The sequence below is a fragment of the Xyrauchen texanus genome, chromosome 27 (assembly GCF_025860055.1).
Source record: "Xyrauchen texanus isolate HMW12.3.18 chromosome 27, RBS_HiC_50CHRs, whole genome shotgun sequence".
NCBI lineage: Eukaryota > Metazoa > Chordata > Actinopteri > Cypriniformes > Catostomidae > Xyrauchen > Xyrauchen texanus.
This window is the reverse complement of record NC_068302.1, coordinates 2,451,219-2,469,121: the sequence shown is the minus strand read 5'-3', so window position 1 is coordinate 2,469,121 and position 17,903 is coordinate 2,451,219. Positions and strand designations below refer to the sequence as shown.

Below are 17,903 nucleotides of genomic sequence, written 5' to 3'. Positions count from 1 at the left end.
CTTTTCTACATGTTGCCATTCAGGAATACCAATATAACATTTAAATTAGGGCTGTCAATTGATGAAAATGTTTAAGTGAATATAAATATAACATGTTGATTAATAAATCTAATTAATAACAATTAATCACATATAATATTCACATAGAATATTGATCAAGATGGCGCCATGGTGTGGAGCTCTCCAATTAATTTATTGTTTTTGTTTGTTTGTCCTGTGTTTAGTAATTTTTTCCAATCTGTTTTATCAGGGACGAACTGCTGAACATTTGGCAGCACATACCAGACAATCTTTTCCCAGTTTTGGACTATTCATATATTTTGCTGGACATTTTATTCAGAGGCGCAGCTGTGTTGTTAAAGCGTGCTATGAAACGCAAGCTGGCTGGTTCATCTTCTTCCAACCTACAGGCAGAAACTAAAATCAGCTAAACCTGTAGTAAAGACTGTAAAAAGAAGGACCAATGAAGCAGAGCTGGAACTACAAGCCTGTTTTGACTGCACTGATTGGAGTGTTTTTGAAGCTGCAGACATCAATCTGGATGAGCTCACAGACACTGTAACATCATACATCAGTTTCTGTGAGGATATGTGCATCACTACTAGGACTTATTTAACGTTCAACAATGACAAATCATGGTTTACAGCAAAACTCAGACAGCTTAGTCATGTCAAAAAGGATAGAAGCGGGGATAAAAGAAGTAACTCTGAGAACTTGAAAAATGTATTTTCAGCTAATGACCCTGCATCAGTGTGGAGAGGCCTGAAAGACATTAATAACTTCAAGACACCATCCCCCAACACTGTAGGGAATCAACAACTGGCTGACGACCTAAATGTGTTTTTACTGTAGATTTCAAAAGCCCAGTTTCACACCCCACACCCGCTCTGACAATCACATCACACAAACCCCAACACCTCCTGCAACCGCCCTGCTAACATGTACATGTATGATTAACACAGCATATGTACAATAAGCACTGGTGCCCCCCAGGCTCTCCTGCGCTCTCCCCACTACTCTTCTCTCTGTATACCAACGACTGCACTGCCAAGGACCCCTCTGTCAAGCTCCTGAAGTTTGCAGATGACACTACTGTCACTGGCCTCAACCAAGATGACGAAGAGTCTGCATACAGAAGGAAGGTTGAATGGCCATCTCACTGGTGCAGTCATAACAACCTGGAGCTCAACACACGCAAAATGGTGGAGATGATTGTGGACTTTAGGAGGAAAGCTCAAACATTGATCCCCTCACCATTCTAAACAGCAATGGAGTCATTCAGTTTCCTGGGCACTACCATCTCACAGGACCTGAAGTGGGAGATCCACATTGACTCCATTTTGAAAAAGACCCAGCAGAGGTTTTACTTCTTTCGGAAGTCAACCTGCCACAGGTGCTGCTGATACAGTTGTACTCAGCAGTCATTGAGTCTGTCCTCTTCACTTCAATAACAGTCTGGTTTGGTTCAGCTACGAAATTGGACTACAAAAGGAAAGTTCAGAGTGCTGAGAGGATTATTGGTTGCCCCCTGCCCTCCCTTCAAAAACCAATGGCTGGAAAAATCACTCTGGACCTCACTCACTCAGCCCACTAACTTTTTGATCTGTTGCCTTCTGGCCGGTGCTACAGAGCACTGAGCACCAGAACCATCAGGCACAAGAACAGGAACAGATTTTCCCTCAGACTATCCGTCTCATAAACAGTTAAAACTGACCCATTGAGCAATAATTAATGTGTAATACACAGTTCAGTCTTTTTTATATTTATCCAACATATCCTACATCTTATGCTATTACATTCCCTTGCACTATCTGTATATAACAGATTTGTATTTGTACATGAATTGTACATACATTTTTTAAAAATGGTCTTTAATAGCAGAATTCCTGTTGAACAACTACATTACCCATGGTACAGCAGAGAAAGATTCACCAATCAAAAAACTTTGACCAACAAAGACCAGAAGCCACCACCCACACAAACTAGTCGGTCTCCCAGCACTCTCAAACTACTTATATATTTGTGTTTATTGAAATGTTTTGCAATTAAGAAAAATATAAGTTTTTAAGTCGGCAAACTTAAATATATAGTTTTAAATATTTGCATATTTTTTTATTCAATGACATAATTCGGAATGCTTCATAGGATTGTAGTCCGTACCCTCATGAAAGACGGTAAGTTCACATTCTTTTACCTTTGGATTTTTGTTGGATTTTCAATAACATTTTGGTTTTTATTAAAAAAGTCTATGAAAGAAATGAATGAGAAAAATACTTTTGGAACCAAGACAGCTGAGTAGCCTGACAATGTTGTGCTCTATATATCGTGGTTTTCTTATTGCTCACTGACATTTCAAGGGGTGCACATCCTTCAGCTGTCTCAAAATGCAGACAGATTTACACGCTAACTTAATTCTACATATAGTATATTTAGGACTGGCGATTTAGCGCATTAATTCAGTGCGATTACTTATGTAAACTTATGTAAAAAAAAATGCAATTAATCATGCCCCCGGGCCATAATCAATGTTCACCTTTAAGTTTTTAAGAGTCTTGTTCATCAGGGGAGAGTAAGCACAAATCCAGCTAAACAGACAAAAAAAAAACACACTCGGTGACAGCAGACAGAGCAAGATGAGGATGTTCTGTGTTCAAACAGCTGGACATAATGCCACTCTGATTTTTTAGATGTGTTTTTCTAAGATTCAAATGACGTTTTAAGTGACAATGTCCTAAAAGCATCCCAGCTCCAAAAGCATCCATCTGACGCATGTGTACATAGCAGGCACGTGTTGTGGGCTTTGAGACTGGACAAGCATCAAAGATTTTTAATACACATTATTAAACGCTGTGCCCAAAACACATTATACGGGTGAGTGTAATGTCACGGAAATGTTATATAACGTAAATTGTTGCCTTAGAACTCAATGGAAACAATTATATCACAGTGGCGAACTTCATGATAAAATTGTTTTAAATTCAGGACAGTGATAAAGATTGTCGTATATTGAGATGAGCATGTTTATGTCCATTAAATCATACAATGAACCACAGTGCCAGAAGAGCTTGTTTGGACATAAAAAAAAAGAAAAAATAGAAAAGACTGCCAGTTCGAGTTTCAACATCGTAGGCCTCACACATCACTCTTCACACAGTTCACTGGAATGGAAAGCAGCAGTTAACTAATCTGATCACCAAAGACAACAATCTTAACCTGAATGCACAAGGCAAATGTAACATAGACACGGTAGTCTACATCCCTTATTTTATTTTTAAACAGACACAGCGCCCTAACGTTAGAACTATAAAACAGAATGACACAAGAAGGACATGATTGCCAGATCACCACTTCATAGCCTCAGACTAACCAGAAACCATGATGTAGTATCAATAACACAGATTTTTAATAAATATATTAACTTACTGGAACACAAAATCCCTCCGTCTCTCCTCGCGAATGAACATCTCCGTCACTATGTTGTAAAAGTTGCCCTATTGTTGAAGTTTTGTTAGCCTCTCTTTCTTGATTTTTAATTGAAATTAACTTAAAATCTGTGTAGGTCGTCGATGCTTACACTGTAGATATCCATTTTAGCACTTAATAACGCATTAGTTATGTGAACGGGTTGACACAAAACTAAAATCAGATAGCTTGACTGAAGGAAGGAGCTTCTGATTGGCTTACTCATTTTGGTAAGCATGCTTACCTTGGCCATTTGTAGCGGGCGTGTTGAATGAAAGGGTGGTAAACAATTCTTTGAATCAGAGAAAGCATAACAAAGTGCTTATACCTGAGGGTGGCACCAAAACGAATACATGAATAACTGTCTGTGATGCTCAACTGAGATGAATGATGAAGAATTTGAATGAAAACAGTTTATATTAACAATTATATTTAAATATTTCATAGTCATTTTTCTTTTCACCCTTCTGCTTACCTAGCTTATATGGATGGCACACCCCTGGTACTTAGAGCCGTCTTACCTCAGACAGATTGATGAGAATTGCTAAACGGATTGCTGTGAACTTTAGGCCAATGATAGGCTTATGTTCAATTATATGTGAAAATGTACAATATATTGCATTCTAAAACCACTTTTTCTATTGTCAAATCAATGATTTACATATTTGCCACGATATCATACTGTATATAATATTAATTACATTTCAAATAATTTAAATCAAAATATTTATATTTATTTAATCATTATTTAATTAATTATTTGCTTTCTTTCTCTGCAAATATTGATACATGCATTTAATACGATAATTAATCAGCACATCATGTAATTCAATCGATTGACAGCCCTAATAATATTATTTTAGAAAATGTGTAAACCAATTAAAGTTATTAAAAGAAATTCACTTTTATTATTACAATAACTGTAATCTAATTACAAGAATTTGAAATGTAATGCACTACACTACTTTTTGTACTAAATCGGTTATTAGATTATAGTAATTAATTGTAATTGAATTTTGATGTACTATGTAGACATGAGAGTGACGTGGTAGACATGTTAAAGACAGGTTTCACTTCAAAATCAAAAGAAATAATAGCATACAGGACCCCTCAGGACCAATCAGATAATTTGCATTGTGACATTATTTTCATCACAATTGAGAACATTTTCTCTTAAACTCAAATTCCCAAAATGTATATGGTACCAAAAATAATGAAAAAATACTGTTGAAAATCCATTCCAGTGGCAAATAATACAAAGTTAATACCTGACAATATCTGACACACTCCTGCTGTAGTATGCATCTGAATAACTTCTCTCTCTCTCTCTGTTCTAGGCATCTCCTCTTATCTAAATACTGTCATGGAAACAAACGAGTGGCAAGATGCAGAGATTCCCAGCACTGCACACAGCTGTGAGTGAGGGTGTGCTTTTTGTTTTCCAACGCCAACTCTGCCTGGCCAAATTAAAGTAGCATACTCAAATATTTCGTTGAACCGCCTTTAGCTTTGATTACGGCATTCGATGTGGTATTGTTTTGACAATCTTATGCAACATCACAACATTTATTTCCATCCAGAGTTGAATACATTTTTGGCCGAGATCTTGTATTGATGATGGGAGAGCCGAACCAAAGCACATTCAATGGGGTTAAGGTCAGGACTCTGCGTGAAAATGATTCCTCATGCACCCTGAACCACTCTTGATTCACAACAATTTGAGCCTGATGAATCTTGGCATTGTTGTCCTGGAATATTCCCGTGCCGTCAGGGAAGAAAAAATGCATTGATGGGTGTAAAGGGGTTAATGGAAAGGAGGCGGCGAGAACAGGCTTAACAATATAAATAATATTTTAATATGAAACTCCGTAAATCTCTCTCTCTGTCACACTGCAGTCTCCAGTCGGCCTTTATCCCTCTCTGAGACTTGATTAGCCTGATTAGGGTCCAGGTGTGCGGAATCATGACCCCGCCCTCCGCCCTGTGACATTGGGATTGATGGGATAACCTGTTAACTCATTACATTCAGATAGTCAGCTGACTTCATTTTATTGCCTCATAACGTTGCTGAGCCTCGACCTGACCAATTGAATCAATCCCAGTAACACTGACTCCAGAGACTTGTACAGTGGGCACTATGCATGATGGGTACATCACTTCATGTGCTTCCCTTCTTACCCTGACTCGCCCATCACTTTGGAATCGGGTAAAACTGGACTCATCAGACCACATGACCTTTTTCCATTGCTCCACAGTCCGAATCTTTATGCTCAAGCAAATTGAAGTTGTTTATAGCCTCACTAATAAGTGTCTTTCTTGAGTCCACACGCTGTTTAGTCCCAATCCTGTAAGTTCTCGTTGCATCGTGCGTGTGGAAATGCTCTTACTTTCATGATTAAACATATAGCCGTGAGTTCTACTGTCGATTTTTAAAGATGTGACTTCACCAAGTGTTTAAATGATCTCCGATCACGATCATTCAAGATTTTTTTCGAACACATTTCGTCCTCAAAGCTGACGGTTCAATTCCAGTGATTTCAGCAATCTCATTCGTTGTTTTCTTTGCTTGATGCAGGACAATAATGTGCCCCTTCTGAAACACAATAACAGCTTCTTCACGAACACGGGATACGTCTTCCGACATGGTTGTTTCAGAAATGAGAAGCTACACACTGCATCAGTTAGGGTTAAAAGAATTGTTGCCAGCTGAAACATATTAATCACTGCAATAATGACATAGACTCTTAAGTAGCTGCTTTATATCCAAACAGTGACTTTTACTTGGCCAGACAGTGTATTTCATTTATTTGTTTTATATATATATATATATACAATAAAAAAAGCTGTATTTTATTTATAACAATTCTTTCATCTTCTCTATTAAATTTATGTCTTTGTCTTCAATACAAGTAACATCAAAAAGTAGATTTTTTGTTTATATTTTACATTACAATTGCAATATATTTGACAAAGAAATGACATAGATTACCACTAATGCAACACAAACGGTGCAGGATGAGTTATGCACTGAAGTTTAATTCTTAAGGTTAGGGGTGTGTTTACCTCAGTATGAGCAATAGTAACAGTTATGCTTGCCTTTGAAAACACCATTAATAATAAAAGGTGAAGTGAATATGAAGAGGAGGACAGACTGTGAAATGTGTGTTGAGATGAAGCTACAACACACACAAGGAACATGAACATGATGTGGAAGCGATCATCGACCTTCAGATTCTTTTCAACTTCATTCAACCCCCCTCCCAACACACACACATTTTTCATATTCTTCCGTAGGTTTTATTGTCCCTCTTTCCACCTCTCATAAATCCTCCATACTGCTGCTTGTAAAACATATCTACACACCCACAAACAAATGTGCACACACACAAGTCTCTAAGATCTCTATTAACAGAATACGACACAAAGTGCCTTTTCAAGAAAATCTTTACAATGCTTGATGTGATGCCATATCTAATTACATGACAACCGAATGGAATATTAGACGTCAACAGACACAAACACTCATGAATGAATGTAACTGATTTATTAATAAAGCACGATGCATCTGATGGTATTTGATCTCATTAGTTCATACAGACGATTGTATGTAAAGTGCAGCTCTAGCACACAAACAATTTTAAATTTGAACAGACACTAATACATACAATATCAATGCATTGACAGCTTTCACAATGTACTACTCACCACCATGTATGTGTGCAAAATATAAAAATATGTCCCTGCATTTATTTGTAATGCTGTCTGTAACTTGATATTCTGACAACAAACATTCTTTTCTGTTTTGAATAGCATGCTGATATTGAAATATTCAGGAACATGTATGTATTAAGAGAGTAATAGTGATCATGTGCTTACCTCTCTGAACCAGCATAGTGACTTCACCTCCTCGTGGGTATTTGCTGAGGAGATCCACCACCTGGTTGTGGCTCATGCCCTGAACGCTCCTCTTGTTCACCTCCATCAGGATATCTCCCTCTTTCAGCCCTCGGCATCGTGGGTAATCTACGATCTGCTTGACCTTTTGACCTCCGCCGCTCAGACTGTCTGCGATGGTGAAGCCGAAGCCTTTGTCGCCCTTCTCGATGTGAACGGTGATCAGCTCCGGCTGTGTCGCTATCGATGATGCCAGAGTCACAACGTCATTGCTGTAACTGTGGCAGCTGTTGCCCGAGACTAACATTGTGGTGTCCGCGGTGGGGATGTAAGTGGTGGGCTCGTGGCTGGGTGCCATGCCAATGCTCGTAGCACCGGTTGCCATCTGAACAGGCAGGCTGGGCTCGAACCCCTCCTGACCATTCACTATGATGGGCTCTTTGTCAAGGATGGCCACAGATGTGACCAGGCTGGTGTTGGGGTCATCGGGGTCAAAGGGCAGAGGATAGCCACGGCACAGCTCCAGTTGAACCATGGACCCAATTGGGATGGATTGGAATATCTTCACCACCTGAGCATGAGTGTATCCCAGCACAATTGTGTCATTCACACTCACGATGACATCACCTGAGACACAAAACACATAAATGAAGTTTGCAATTTCGTTCATCTCTGCCTTTTTTCCATTATAATGTATGGTGTTGGTTGAGCTCGCTACGCTTCATTTATGTAAAACAAAGACATCAACGCATATGCGACAGACATTACTGTTGTATAGATTCAGAAGACTTGAAGTATTGAGCACGGGTGGGTAAAAACATTAGTGAAGTTTCAGAAAGTGGAGAAAAAAAACGAAGAAAAAAAAAAACGTATCCTGCATTAGTTGTGTTCATTTTTCTAGTGCATTAAACAGTCAGCTATTCATAGCCAAAATTAACACATTCAATTTCCCAGCCCTAGAAAATTTTATGTGTTACTTTCTGTGATTAATCTGTTAATAATTTAATGCGTTAATTTAGTGCGATTCATTAAATGAAAAAAACGTGTAAAAAATGTATGCAATTAATCATGCCCGGGATCTGTGCGTAAATTCAATAATAAGGCATGATTCTACCATCGAAACGTTTCAAAATTGATTTACCACGTTGATGTTTTTGTGAATCTTTGTCAGAAGGGGGCAGTCAGTGCAACTCCAGCTGCACAGGCAACCCTGCCTCTTCAAACCAACAAGAGCAGCACAGTCTTTCTTCAGACATATGTTCTTGTATTAATTACAGTTGAAGTCAGAAGTTTACATACACCTTAGACAAATACATTTAAACTTAGTTTTTTCACAATTCCTGACATTAAATTAGAATTTTAATTTTAATTAAAACTTTCCCTGTCTTAGGTTTATTTTAAGAATGTGAAATGTCAGAATAATAGTCAGTATAATAATGTCAGTTTTATTACATTCTCAGTGGGTCAGAAGTTTACATACACTTTGTTAGTATTTGGTGGCATTGCCTTTAAATTGTTTAACTTGGGTGAATCATTTTGGTTCGCCTTCCACAAGCTTCTCACAATAAGTTGCTGGAATTTTGTCCCATTCCTCCAGACAGAACTGGTGTAACAGAGTCAGGTTTGTAGATCTCCTTGCTCGCACACACTTTTTCAGTTCTGCCCACAAATATTCTATGGGATTGAGGTCAGAGCTTTGTGATGGACACTCCAATACTTTGATTTTGTTGTCCTTAAGCCATTTTGCCACAACTTTGGAGGTATGCTTGGGGTCATTGTCCATTTGGAAGACCCATTTGTGACCAAGCTTTAACTTCCTGGCTAATGTCTTGAGATATTGCTTCAATATATCCACATAATGTTCATTCATCATGATGTCACCAGTCTCTCCTGCAGCAAAGCAGCCCACAACATGATGCTGCCACCCCCATGCTTCATGATTGGGATGATGTTCTTCAGCTTGCAAGCCTCACCCTTTTTGCTCCAAACATAATGATGGTCATTATGGCCAAACGGTTCAATAGATCTGTTTCATTAGACCAGAGGACATTTCTCCGAAAAGTAACATCTTTGTCCCCATGTGCACCTGCAAACTGTAGTCTGGCTTTTTTATGGTGGTTTTGGAGCAGTGGATTCTTCCTTGCTGAGCAGCCCTTCAGGTTATGTCGATATATAACTCGTTTTACTGTGGATATACTGTAGATACTTGTCTACCTTTTTCCTCCAGCATCTTCACAAGGTCCTTTGATGTTGTTCTGGAATTGATTTGCACTTTTTGCACCAAACTACATTCATATCTAGGAGACAGAATTCATCTCCTTCCTGAGTGGTATGATGGCTGCGTGGTCTCATGATGTTTATACTTGTGCACTAATGTTTGTACACGTTGTACATTCAGGCATTTGGAAATTGCTCCCAAGGATGAACCAGACTTGTGGAGGTCCACAATTTTTTTTCTGAGGTCTTGGCTGATTTCTTTTGATTTTCCCATGATGTCAAGCAAAGAAGAACTGAGTTTGAAGGTAGGCCTTAAAGTACATCCACAGGTACACCTCCAACTCAGTACACCTCCTATCAGAAGCTAATTGGCTAATTTTCTAAAGGCTTGACATCATTTTCTGGAATTTTCCATTCTGCTAAAAGACTAAATCTGTGGAGTGGTTAAAAAATTAGTTTTAATGACTTCAACCTAAGTGTATGCAAATTTCTGAATTCACTTATAATTGGCACAACATGCAATTAATTTCATAAAAAATATGAATCAATTGATAGCCCTAATTTTGCACATAATGAATACAGAAAGTAACAGAACAATGTAAGTCTGGTGACAAAAAGGTAATTCAGATAATTTTTTTCAATGAAGATAGTAACTTTTCATTATTCAGTTATTTCTAGTTTCAAATGGGGTCGTGACCAAAAAAATGAGAACCACTACATTAAGGTAAGACTCTAACGAACAACCACAATTTAGATCTGTGTCACATCCTAGTGTGCCGCCTTGATGTCTATCTAGGCAGATGCTTAGGCAGCATCCTAACTAAAATGTAAGCTTATAAATAGCTGATTAGCAATACTATACATAGGCAGAAACTCACATGAAGCGGACAGGAAACTCACATTTGATTCCAACAGAATTTGATGTTAGCATGTTGCTACTGTTGCTACTGTCACAATATTCTAGTTCACATACAAATATATATAATATACACAATCATTGTGTAAAACTGTCCATATGAACTGAATTTAACTATTTTATATATATATATATATATATATATATATTTTAGTTTAGAATGAATTTAGAAAGTATATTTATAATCGTCATGTCTCTCGCCATCTAGGATGGATTTTTCCAATTAGCTTGTCACAATGAATTCTGGGATTGCCTTTTCTATGAAGGATACATGCTGCCATAGATTTTTGTGGAAACAAGGTAAATTAGAAGGCAACATAATGTTGTAGCCTTTTGGAACAGCTTTCAGGTGGAGAGCGTGTTTATGATCACTTGTTGAATTGTGTTTCTTTGTGTACTAATGTGATGTCCGATGTTAAACGAACCGTCCTGTTGAACCCATTCCTTTTAATGTTTCAGTGAAACTGATTTGCAAATCGCTTGTAATATACTCAACTGTAAGAAGTCATTTTGATGACTCGAATTAATCAATTAATCAGTTTGAACCGGTTAATTGAAATGAACCGTCCAAATCAAATCAATTCATTAAAATCAATCAGGATTCTCAATGCAACTCTAATTAAAATGTATAGATGTTTAATTTAAACATCTTTAATGCATTTAATGTAAATGTTTAAAATGATTTTCGCAGATGTTCTTACCTGTTTCCATCTTCCCGTCGACGGCGGCAGGTCCGTCCAGCACCAGACTCTTGATCTGTAAGAACTCATCTGGTTCATCTCCTCCTACTACAGTAAAACCAAAACCACGCCTGCTCTTCAGTAGCTTTGTGCTTATGAACGTCCCCTTTAGCTCAGCTGGGTTACGCGTGAAGAATGGCTTTCCACCTGCACACACACACACACACACACACACACACACACACACACACACACACACACACACACACACACACACAAATATACATTATGTTATTTATAATTGAAGTATTCAATTATTAGTAAATATACACAGAAATAAGCAATATAGACAGTGGTTAAAGTCTCACGTTTGGGGCCTGGAGCCGGCAGAGCCAGTGCACTGCTCTGAGGGTCTCTGTATGTCTCGAGGTGAGTGGGAATGTAAGAGCCAATGGTTGCTCCAGCAGAAGAGTGCTCCTCAATCCATTCTAACAGAAATAAGAAAAAAGAGACTATGATAACAAAACAAAAAACACATGCTTTTCTTGTTCTGTTTGTATAATAAAACTGAATAAATATAGTAAATAAATTAATAAATAATTGTATTCATTATAGTCTTGATATGGTAATTTCCAAATGACCAACCAAATAAAAAACTAAAAGATCTGAAGATTTGCAAACATCATACACAGTAAGTAACTCAAGTTGCGAGAAAAACACAATTTTAAGTAAAATGCCATAAACGATTGTAAAATTGTTTAATAATCACAGACAAATATGTAAACTAAAAAATACGTTTGAAATGGTCTTATAAAACGTAATGCTTACCTTGTGCCATGAAAACAAATACAGCAATATATCAACATCAGATGAAGTATTCAAATATTTCCATATGTGTGCTTATTAAACTGTCATAAACTGTCTGTTAAAACAGATGAATATTAACCAGAAAATCATGCAGACAGAGAGAATGAGAGAGAGAGTAAACTGACACACACCTCTGATGTATCGTCCGCCCTCAGGTGACTGCTGTGTGTCCAACTGCTTCTTACGCCGGGCCTCTAGAACCGGGTTCTCATACTGAGTCTTACGGTTTATATGACTGACAAGACAGACAGAAAGAGTGAACATTTTTTCTAAAGTATCTAGAACTGACAAATTCTGCATGTTGATTTTATTATAGTTAATTGTAGGGGTGTAAATGTAAATGTTTGCTCTGACAATTTGATTTGATAACTATTCTTTATTAAATTATGTGATGCATCATGAAATCTAAAATTTGGTAATGAACTAGTTTGTGATTTGATTCAATTCAAATATGTTAGTACGATTTATCATTTGTTTTAAAAAATATGCTCAAGACACAAATGTAACTCTAGGGAAAATGTATACTGCAGTGGATGATCACACAGGATATGCTGCTTACGAATGTTCAGAATCAGAATGAGCTTTAATGTCAAGTATGATTACACATACAAGGAATTTGTCTTGGTGACAGAAACTTCCAGTGCACAAAGAGCAACAAGACAGATATAATAAAAAAAATTGAATAAAAATAAAAAGTGAATAGAACATATATATAGAAATACACAATAAGACTATATATATATATATATATATATAGTGTGTGTGTACAAATACAAATCTGTTATATACAGATAGTGCAAGGGAATGCAATAGCAGAAGATGTAAGATATGCAGGATAAATATAAACAGAATAAGCTGTGTATTACACATTAATTATTGCTCAATGGGTCAGTTTTAACTGTTTATGAGACGGATAGTCTGAGGGAAAATCTGTTCCTGTTCTTGTGCCTGATGGTTCTGGTGCTCAGTGCTCTGTAGCGCCGGCCAGAAGGCAACAGATCAAAAAGTTAGTGGGCTGAGTGAGTGAGGTCCAGAGTGATTTTTACAGTGTTTTTCCTCACTCTGGATGTTTACAGTTCTTGATGGGAGGGCAGGGGCAACCAATAATCCTCTCAGCAGTCCAAACTGTCCTTGGTAGTCTTCTGATGTCCGATTTTGTAGCTGAACCAAACCAGACAGTTACTGAAGAGGACAGACTCAATGACTACTGAGTAGAACTGTATCAGCAGCACCTGTGGCAGGTTGAACTTCCTCAACTGGTGAAGGAAGTACAACCTCTGCTGGATCTGTTTCACAATGTTGATGTCAATGTGGGTCTCCCACTTCAGGTCCTGTGAGATGGTAGTGCCCAGGAACCTGAATGACTCCACTGCTGCCACAGTGCTGTTTAGAATGGTGAGGGGGTCAATGTTGGGGTGTTCCTCCTAAAGTCCACTAACATCTCCACCGTTTTGAGCATGTTCAGCTCCAGGTTGTTTTGACTGCATCAGTAAGCCAGTCATTCAATCTCCCTTCTGTATTCAGACTCATCGTCATCTTGGATGAGGCCGATAACAGTAGTGTTGTCTGTAAACAGACGGGTCCTTGGTGGTGCAGCCATTTGTATACAGGGAGAAGGTTAGTGTGGAGAGCACACATCCCTGGGGGGCACCAGTGCCCCATGTACCCTGAAATGAACCCCATTCTGCTGAATTACTGACAAGTGGTAACACCCATCAGATATTTTTGCATCAATTCAAATGTGTTTACCTGTCACGATTCCCTTGTTGTCTGCCCTGTGTTTCACTTGTCTTTGTCTAAAACTACACTTCCCACAATTCCCGGATCTCATCACTGCCAGCACTCAGTCATTGTTCCTGCTTGTTTTGTGTTTACTCATTTCAGTTAATAAAGAACCCGCATTTAGATCCCACTCCTTGTTTGCCCTCGTCTGCATTCATAACAGAGATTGTCGTTTGTGATCATCCTGTGTATGTGTATATAACCCTGTTTGTTCTCCACTCCTTGTCGATCGTTGAATGTTGATGTTCCTATGTTTGCTCTGTTGCCTGTCTTGCCATGTTTTTTTCCTGCTGTGTTTCCCTAGTTCCGTGTTCCTCCGTTGTGTTCGTGTTTTAGTTTCAGTTTTGTCCCCCCGTGGATGTTTTCTTTTGTTCCTGCTTGTTTTGTGTTTACTCATTTCAGTTAATAAAGAACCCGCATTTAGATCCCACTCCTTGTCTGCCCTCGTCTGCATTCATAACATTACCTTTCCCTGTGATGGTGCTGATAGTATGTTGTGTGAACAACCTTTTTTTCTCAGAGTTTTCTCAGAGACACTGGTTTAGATTGTGTGTTAACCAGAAAGTAATCTGGTGTCTAGTCCCATGGAAACCAGGAAGTATATATGGGTTTGGATTCCATGGAAAGTAATGGTGTTTATAGTCCGATGCAAACCAGGAAGTAATCGTGGTTCTAGTCCCATGAAAACCAGGAAAAAGCGAGTTTGCTTCGAAACATGGATTCGGAATACAGGAAATAATTGCGTTTCTAGTCACATGGAAATCAGAAAGTAAATGTATCTGCTCCGAGACACAGGTTTGGACCCCATAGAAACCAGTATGTAATCGCATTTCAAGTCCCATGGAAATCAGGAACTAATTGTGCTTGCTCTGAGACACCGGTTCAGATCCCATGGAAACTAGGAAGTAATCATGTTTCTAGTCCCAAGGAAACCAAAATTGGTTGCGTTTTCCCCAAAACATGTGTTCGGATCCCATGGAAACCAGAAAGTAATCACATTCACTCTGAGACATGGGTTCAGATCCTGTAGAAACCAGGAAGTTATTTAGTCGAGTTTCTAATCCTGTGCAAACCAACAAGTAATCGTGTTTCTAGTCCCAAGGAAACCAAAGTAATCACATTAGCTCTGAGACATGGGTTCAGACCCATGGAAACCAGGAAGTTATCATGTTTCTTGTCTTAAGCAAACCAGGAAGTAATTGTATTTCAATTCTCAAGGAAACAAGGAAATACTTGTGTTTGCTCCAGAACAAGGGTTCGGATCCCATGTAAACCAGGAAGTTATTGTGTTTCTAGTCCCATGGAAATTTAGGAAGTAATTGTGTTCCGACAAAACAGAGGTACTAATTATTGGACCAAAAACTTTTTAAAATAAGATGCTAAAACACAACTGACTCTCGATGCGTGCACTATTACGTCATCTTCTACAGCGAAGAACTTAGATGTTATATTTGATATCAATCTGTCCTCTGGCTATGTAAATGGGACTTAAGCAAAGTGGATTGGACTAATATCCAGAGGTTGCCAGAGCCGGCCAGATCCAGCACCAGTCCTGCATGATGTCTGACTCCGGTACTGTCTGATATCAGACTCCCACTACTACATGTTGCTGAGTGATGACAACTAACTGCAGCCTGTGCCAGACAGATATCACTATCACAGAAAATGAACTGATGCCAGCACCAACCGTCAGACATGGGATACTTCATTGTACACTACTGAAACTTGGATTTAAAAAGGACTCCACTGGAAATAAATCTGCCACAAGCTTACAGTCGAACTGTAGTGCATCACCTTGGTCAAAGGATGGACTTCATTCTTAAAATGGAATACACAGATAATAAATTAATTGCAGCCTTCATCAACCAAATAACAACAGACGATTCATCTGTTTGCACTTCCGCAGTTAATTAAGAATTTTATTCTAAGACATTAATCATTAAAATGACAGTTAATACAATATCTTTTTGTTTAAACATTGGCCCCCTAAAACTTACTTAGTTTACTCATTTTAAATCTTGACTTGTACTACACATAAATAAATAATATTGGCATTATATTCATGCTGGTTAGGTTTTGTTTCTCCTTTAACCATCATCTTATGGAGTTTTGTGTTCCTCACCACAGTCGCCATAAGCTTGATCACTGGGTGTCTAAATTAAAAGAAATAATATAATAGAATTATATTTATAAGCACAATTTACAATCATGTCTTTTTTTTTTTTTTTTTACCGCAATATTAAGACTTAAAGACATGACTAAATTACAGATTTTTCTGTTGAAGCATAATTTTCTGAAAAGCTGCTTTGAAATTATGTGTTGTGAAAAGCGCTATATAAATGAAAATTACTTGAAAAAACAACTTATTCATTCAGAGACATGGGTTAAGTAATCATGTTTCTAGTCCCATGGAAACCAGGAGTAATCGCATTCACTCCGAGACGTGTTCGGATCATCTAAACAAGGAAGTAACTGTGTTCACATAATCAATTATTAGCACGATTCAGATGTTGCATTTTCACTCTAAGATTATATTTTTTATTCCACTGACGTTTAGGTTTAGGGTTGGTTTGGGTTGGGGGTAGAGTTGATAAAACGTGAATTCATGTTGACTGTATTCCATTATTTACTACTAAAATTACAGCTCGCTTTTTGCACCACCCTGTTGACATTTTACCCGGAAACTGGTGAAATTGGGGCAGTGGTCTGAACTTCGGTAAACAAGCCGAAATCAGCAGCAGAACTTTAAACCTCCTGTGTGATCAGTCTGCAAAATTAGCAGGCTTTACATTCAAAAGCTCAGGAATTGAGCTCCTAACACATTGGGTATTATTGTAGTAATAAGATTGGCCCATTAAATTCCAGAATTAATGCATTGAATTTAGATTGTTTCACTTCACACCCCTAATTGACTGAATTATGAAGTATACTGACACTTACTCAACATAATAAACTCCATAGACTGGATCATCGATCTTCTCCCAGCCAGGGGGCAGTTCTGAGCACAAAGAGACTAATAAAAGACTTTTATGACACATTCTACATCCTGTCAGTATTATTGACAACACTGTTATAATTTTTGAGTAATTAAATGTTAGATCCTAAATGCAATTGTGTTTGTTCAAAAGTGTGTATATGGTTCTACTATAGCTAGATTAATGCTGTAATGATTCTAATAGCTGCTTGAATGCATTCAATATTTTACAATAAAAACTGTGAAACATACCAAGATCGTTGTCTGGTTCTTCTGTGTGTACACCCTCTTCTCCAAGAGAAGTAAAGGTATAGAGACAGACAGAGAGAGAATATGAATACCAGTGAATATGGTATTTAGAATACCAACACATCATTTATAAAAGTGTAGAACTAAAAATCAGTAACTTTCTGATGATGGGATAAGACATACTTTTGAGAATGTAGAAAGACACCAGTATTGTTATATACTACCACATGTTTAAAATTGTGTCTTGATACATTAGCACAGTTTGCTGATACTACACACCTTGGAACTGTTTGCAAGTTAGCATTAGCACCTAGCTAAATACAGCATTTTGTATTTATCATTACTAAGCTTTTAGTTGCACACAAAAAGCTGTGGCAGCTCTAACCTCCAATTGGCTCATCTTTACTGACTGTTCTCAATGCACCAATCATATTCTCACATACTACATACAACAGATAGTATGCAAATTAGGGTGCAACCAGGAAAGGCCTACAATGAACTCACATCACCAGATGGAATCTTTCCCTACAGTTTTAGCATGCTGGACTTTATTTTCTATTAATATTCAGGCAACACATGACACTATTGTTTCCTGACACACAAAGCCAAAACACAGTAACTACCACAACACTGACATTGAGTGTTTTGATTGTTCAGTCAAATATGGATTTTTTTTATTATTTTACACTGTATTATCTTAATCTGAGCATAGTGTGAACAAAAATGTCTGTCACGGAACAAATCATATTCTAAGAGACACAATTTTACTTTTAGACAGATTTTGCCTCATAAAACACATCTCTTATTCCACTCAGATCAGTGAATTATTATGCAAAGTAAAATACTGATCTTATTACCCGAC

General features: G+C 37.8%; 1 protein-coding gene across 5 annotated transcripts in view; it reads right to left on the bottom strand.

Annotated features, from left to right (window-relative positions):
• Window positions 1-17,903, bottom strand: part of LOC127620704 (membrane-associated guanylate kinase, WW and PDZ domain-containing protein 1-like) — a 137,082-nt gene that overhangs the window by 36,708 nt on the left and 82,471 nt on the right. For 3 of the 5 annotated variants that reach the window (XM_052093894.1, XM_052093897.1, XM_052093896.1), the window contains exons 7-12: window positions 17,045-17,080; window positions 16,759-16,816; window positions 12,168-12,271; window positions 11,538-11,657; window positions 11,191-11,376; window positions 7,339-7,983 (exon numbers count right to left, since the gene is read on the bottom strand). In XM_052093894.1, coding sequence (XP_051949854.1) covers window positions 7,339-7,983; window positions 11,191-11,376; window positions 11,538-11,657; window positions 12,168-12,271; window positions 16,759-16,816; window positions 17,045-17,080 — 1,149 coding nt within the window. Of the gene's footprint in view, window positions 1-7,338; window positions 7,984-11,190; window positions 11,377-11,537; window positions 11,658-12,167; window positions 12,272-16,758; window positions 16,817-17,044; window positions 17,084-17,903 lie in introns of all 5 variants that reach the window. The other 2 variants (XM_052093893.1, XM_052093895.1) reach the window with 1 other exon arrangement.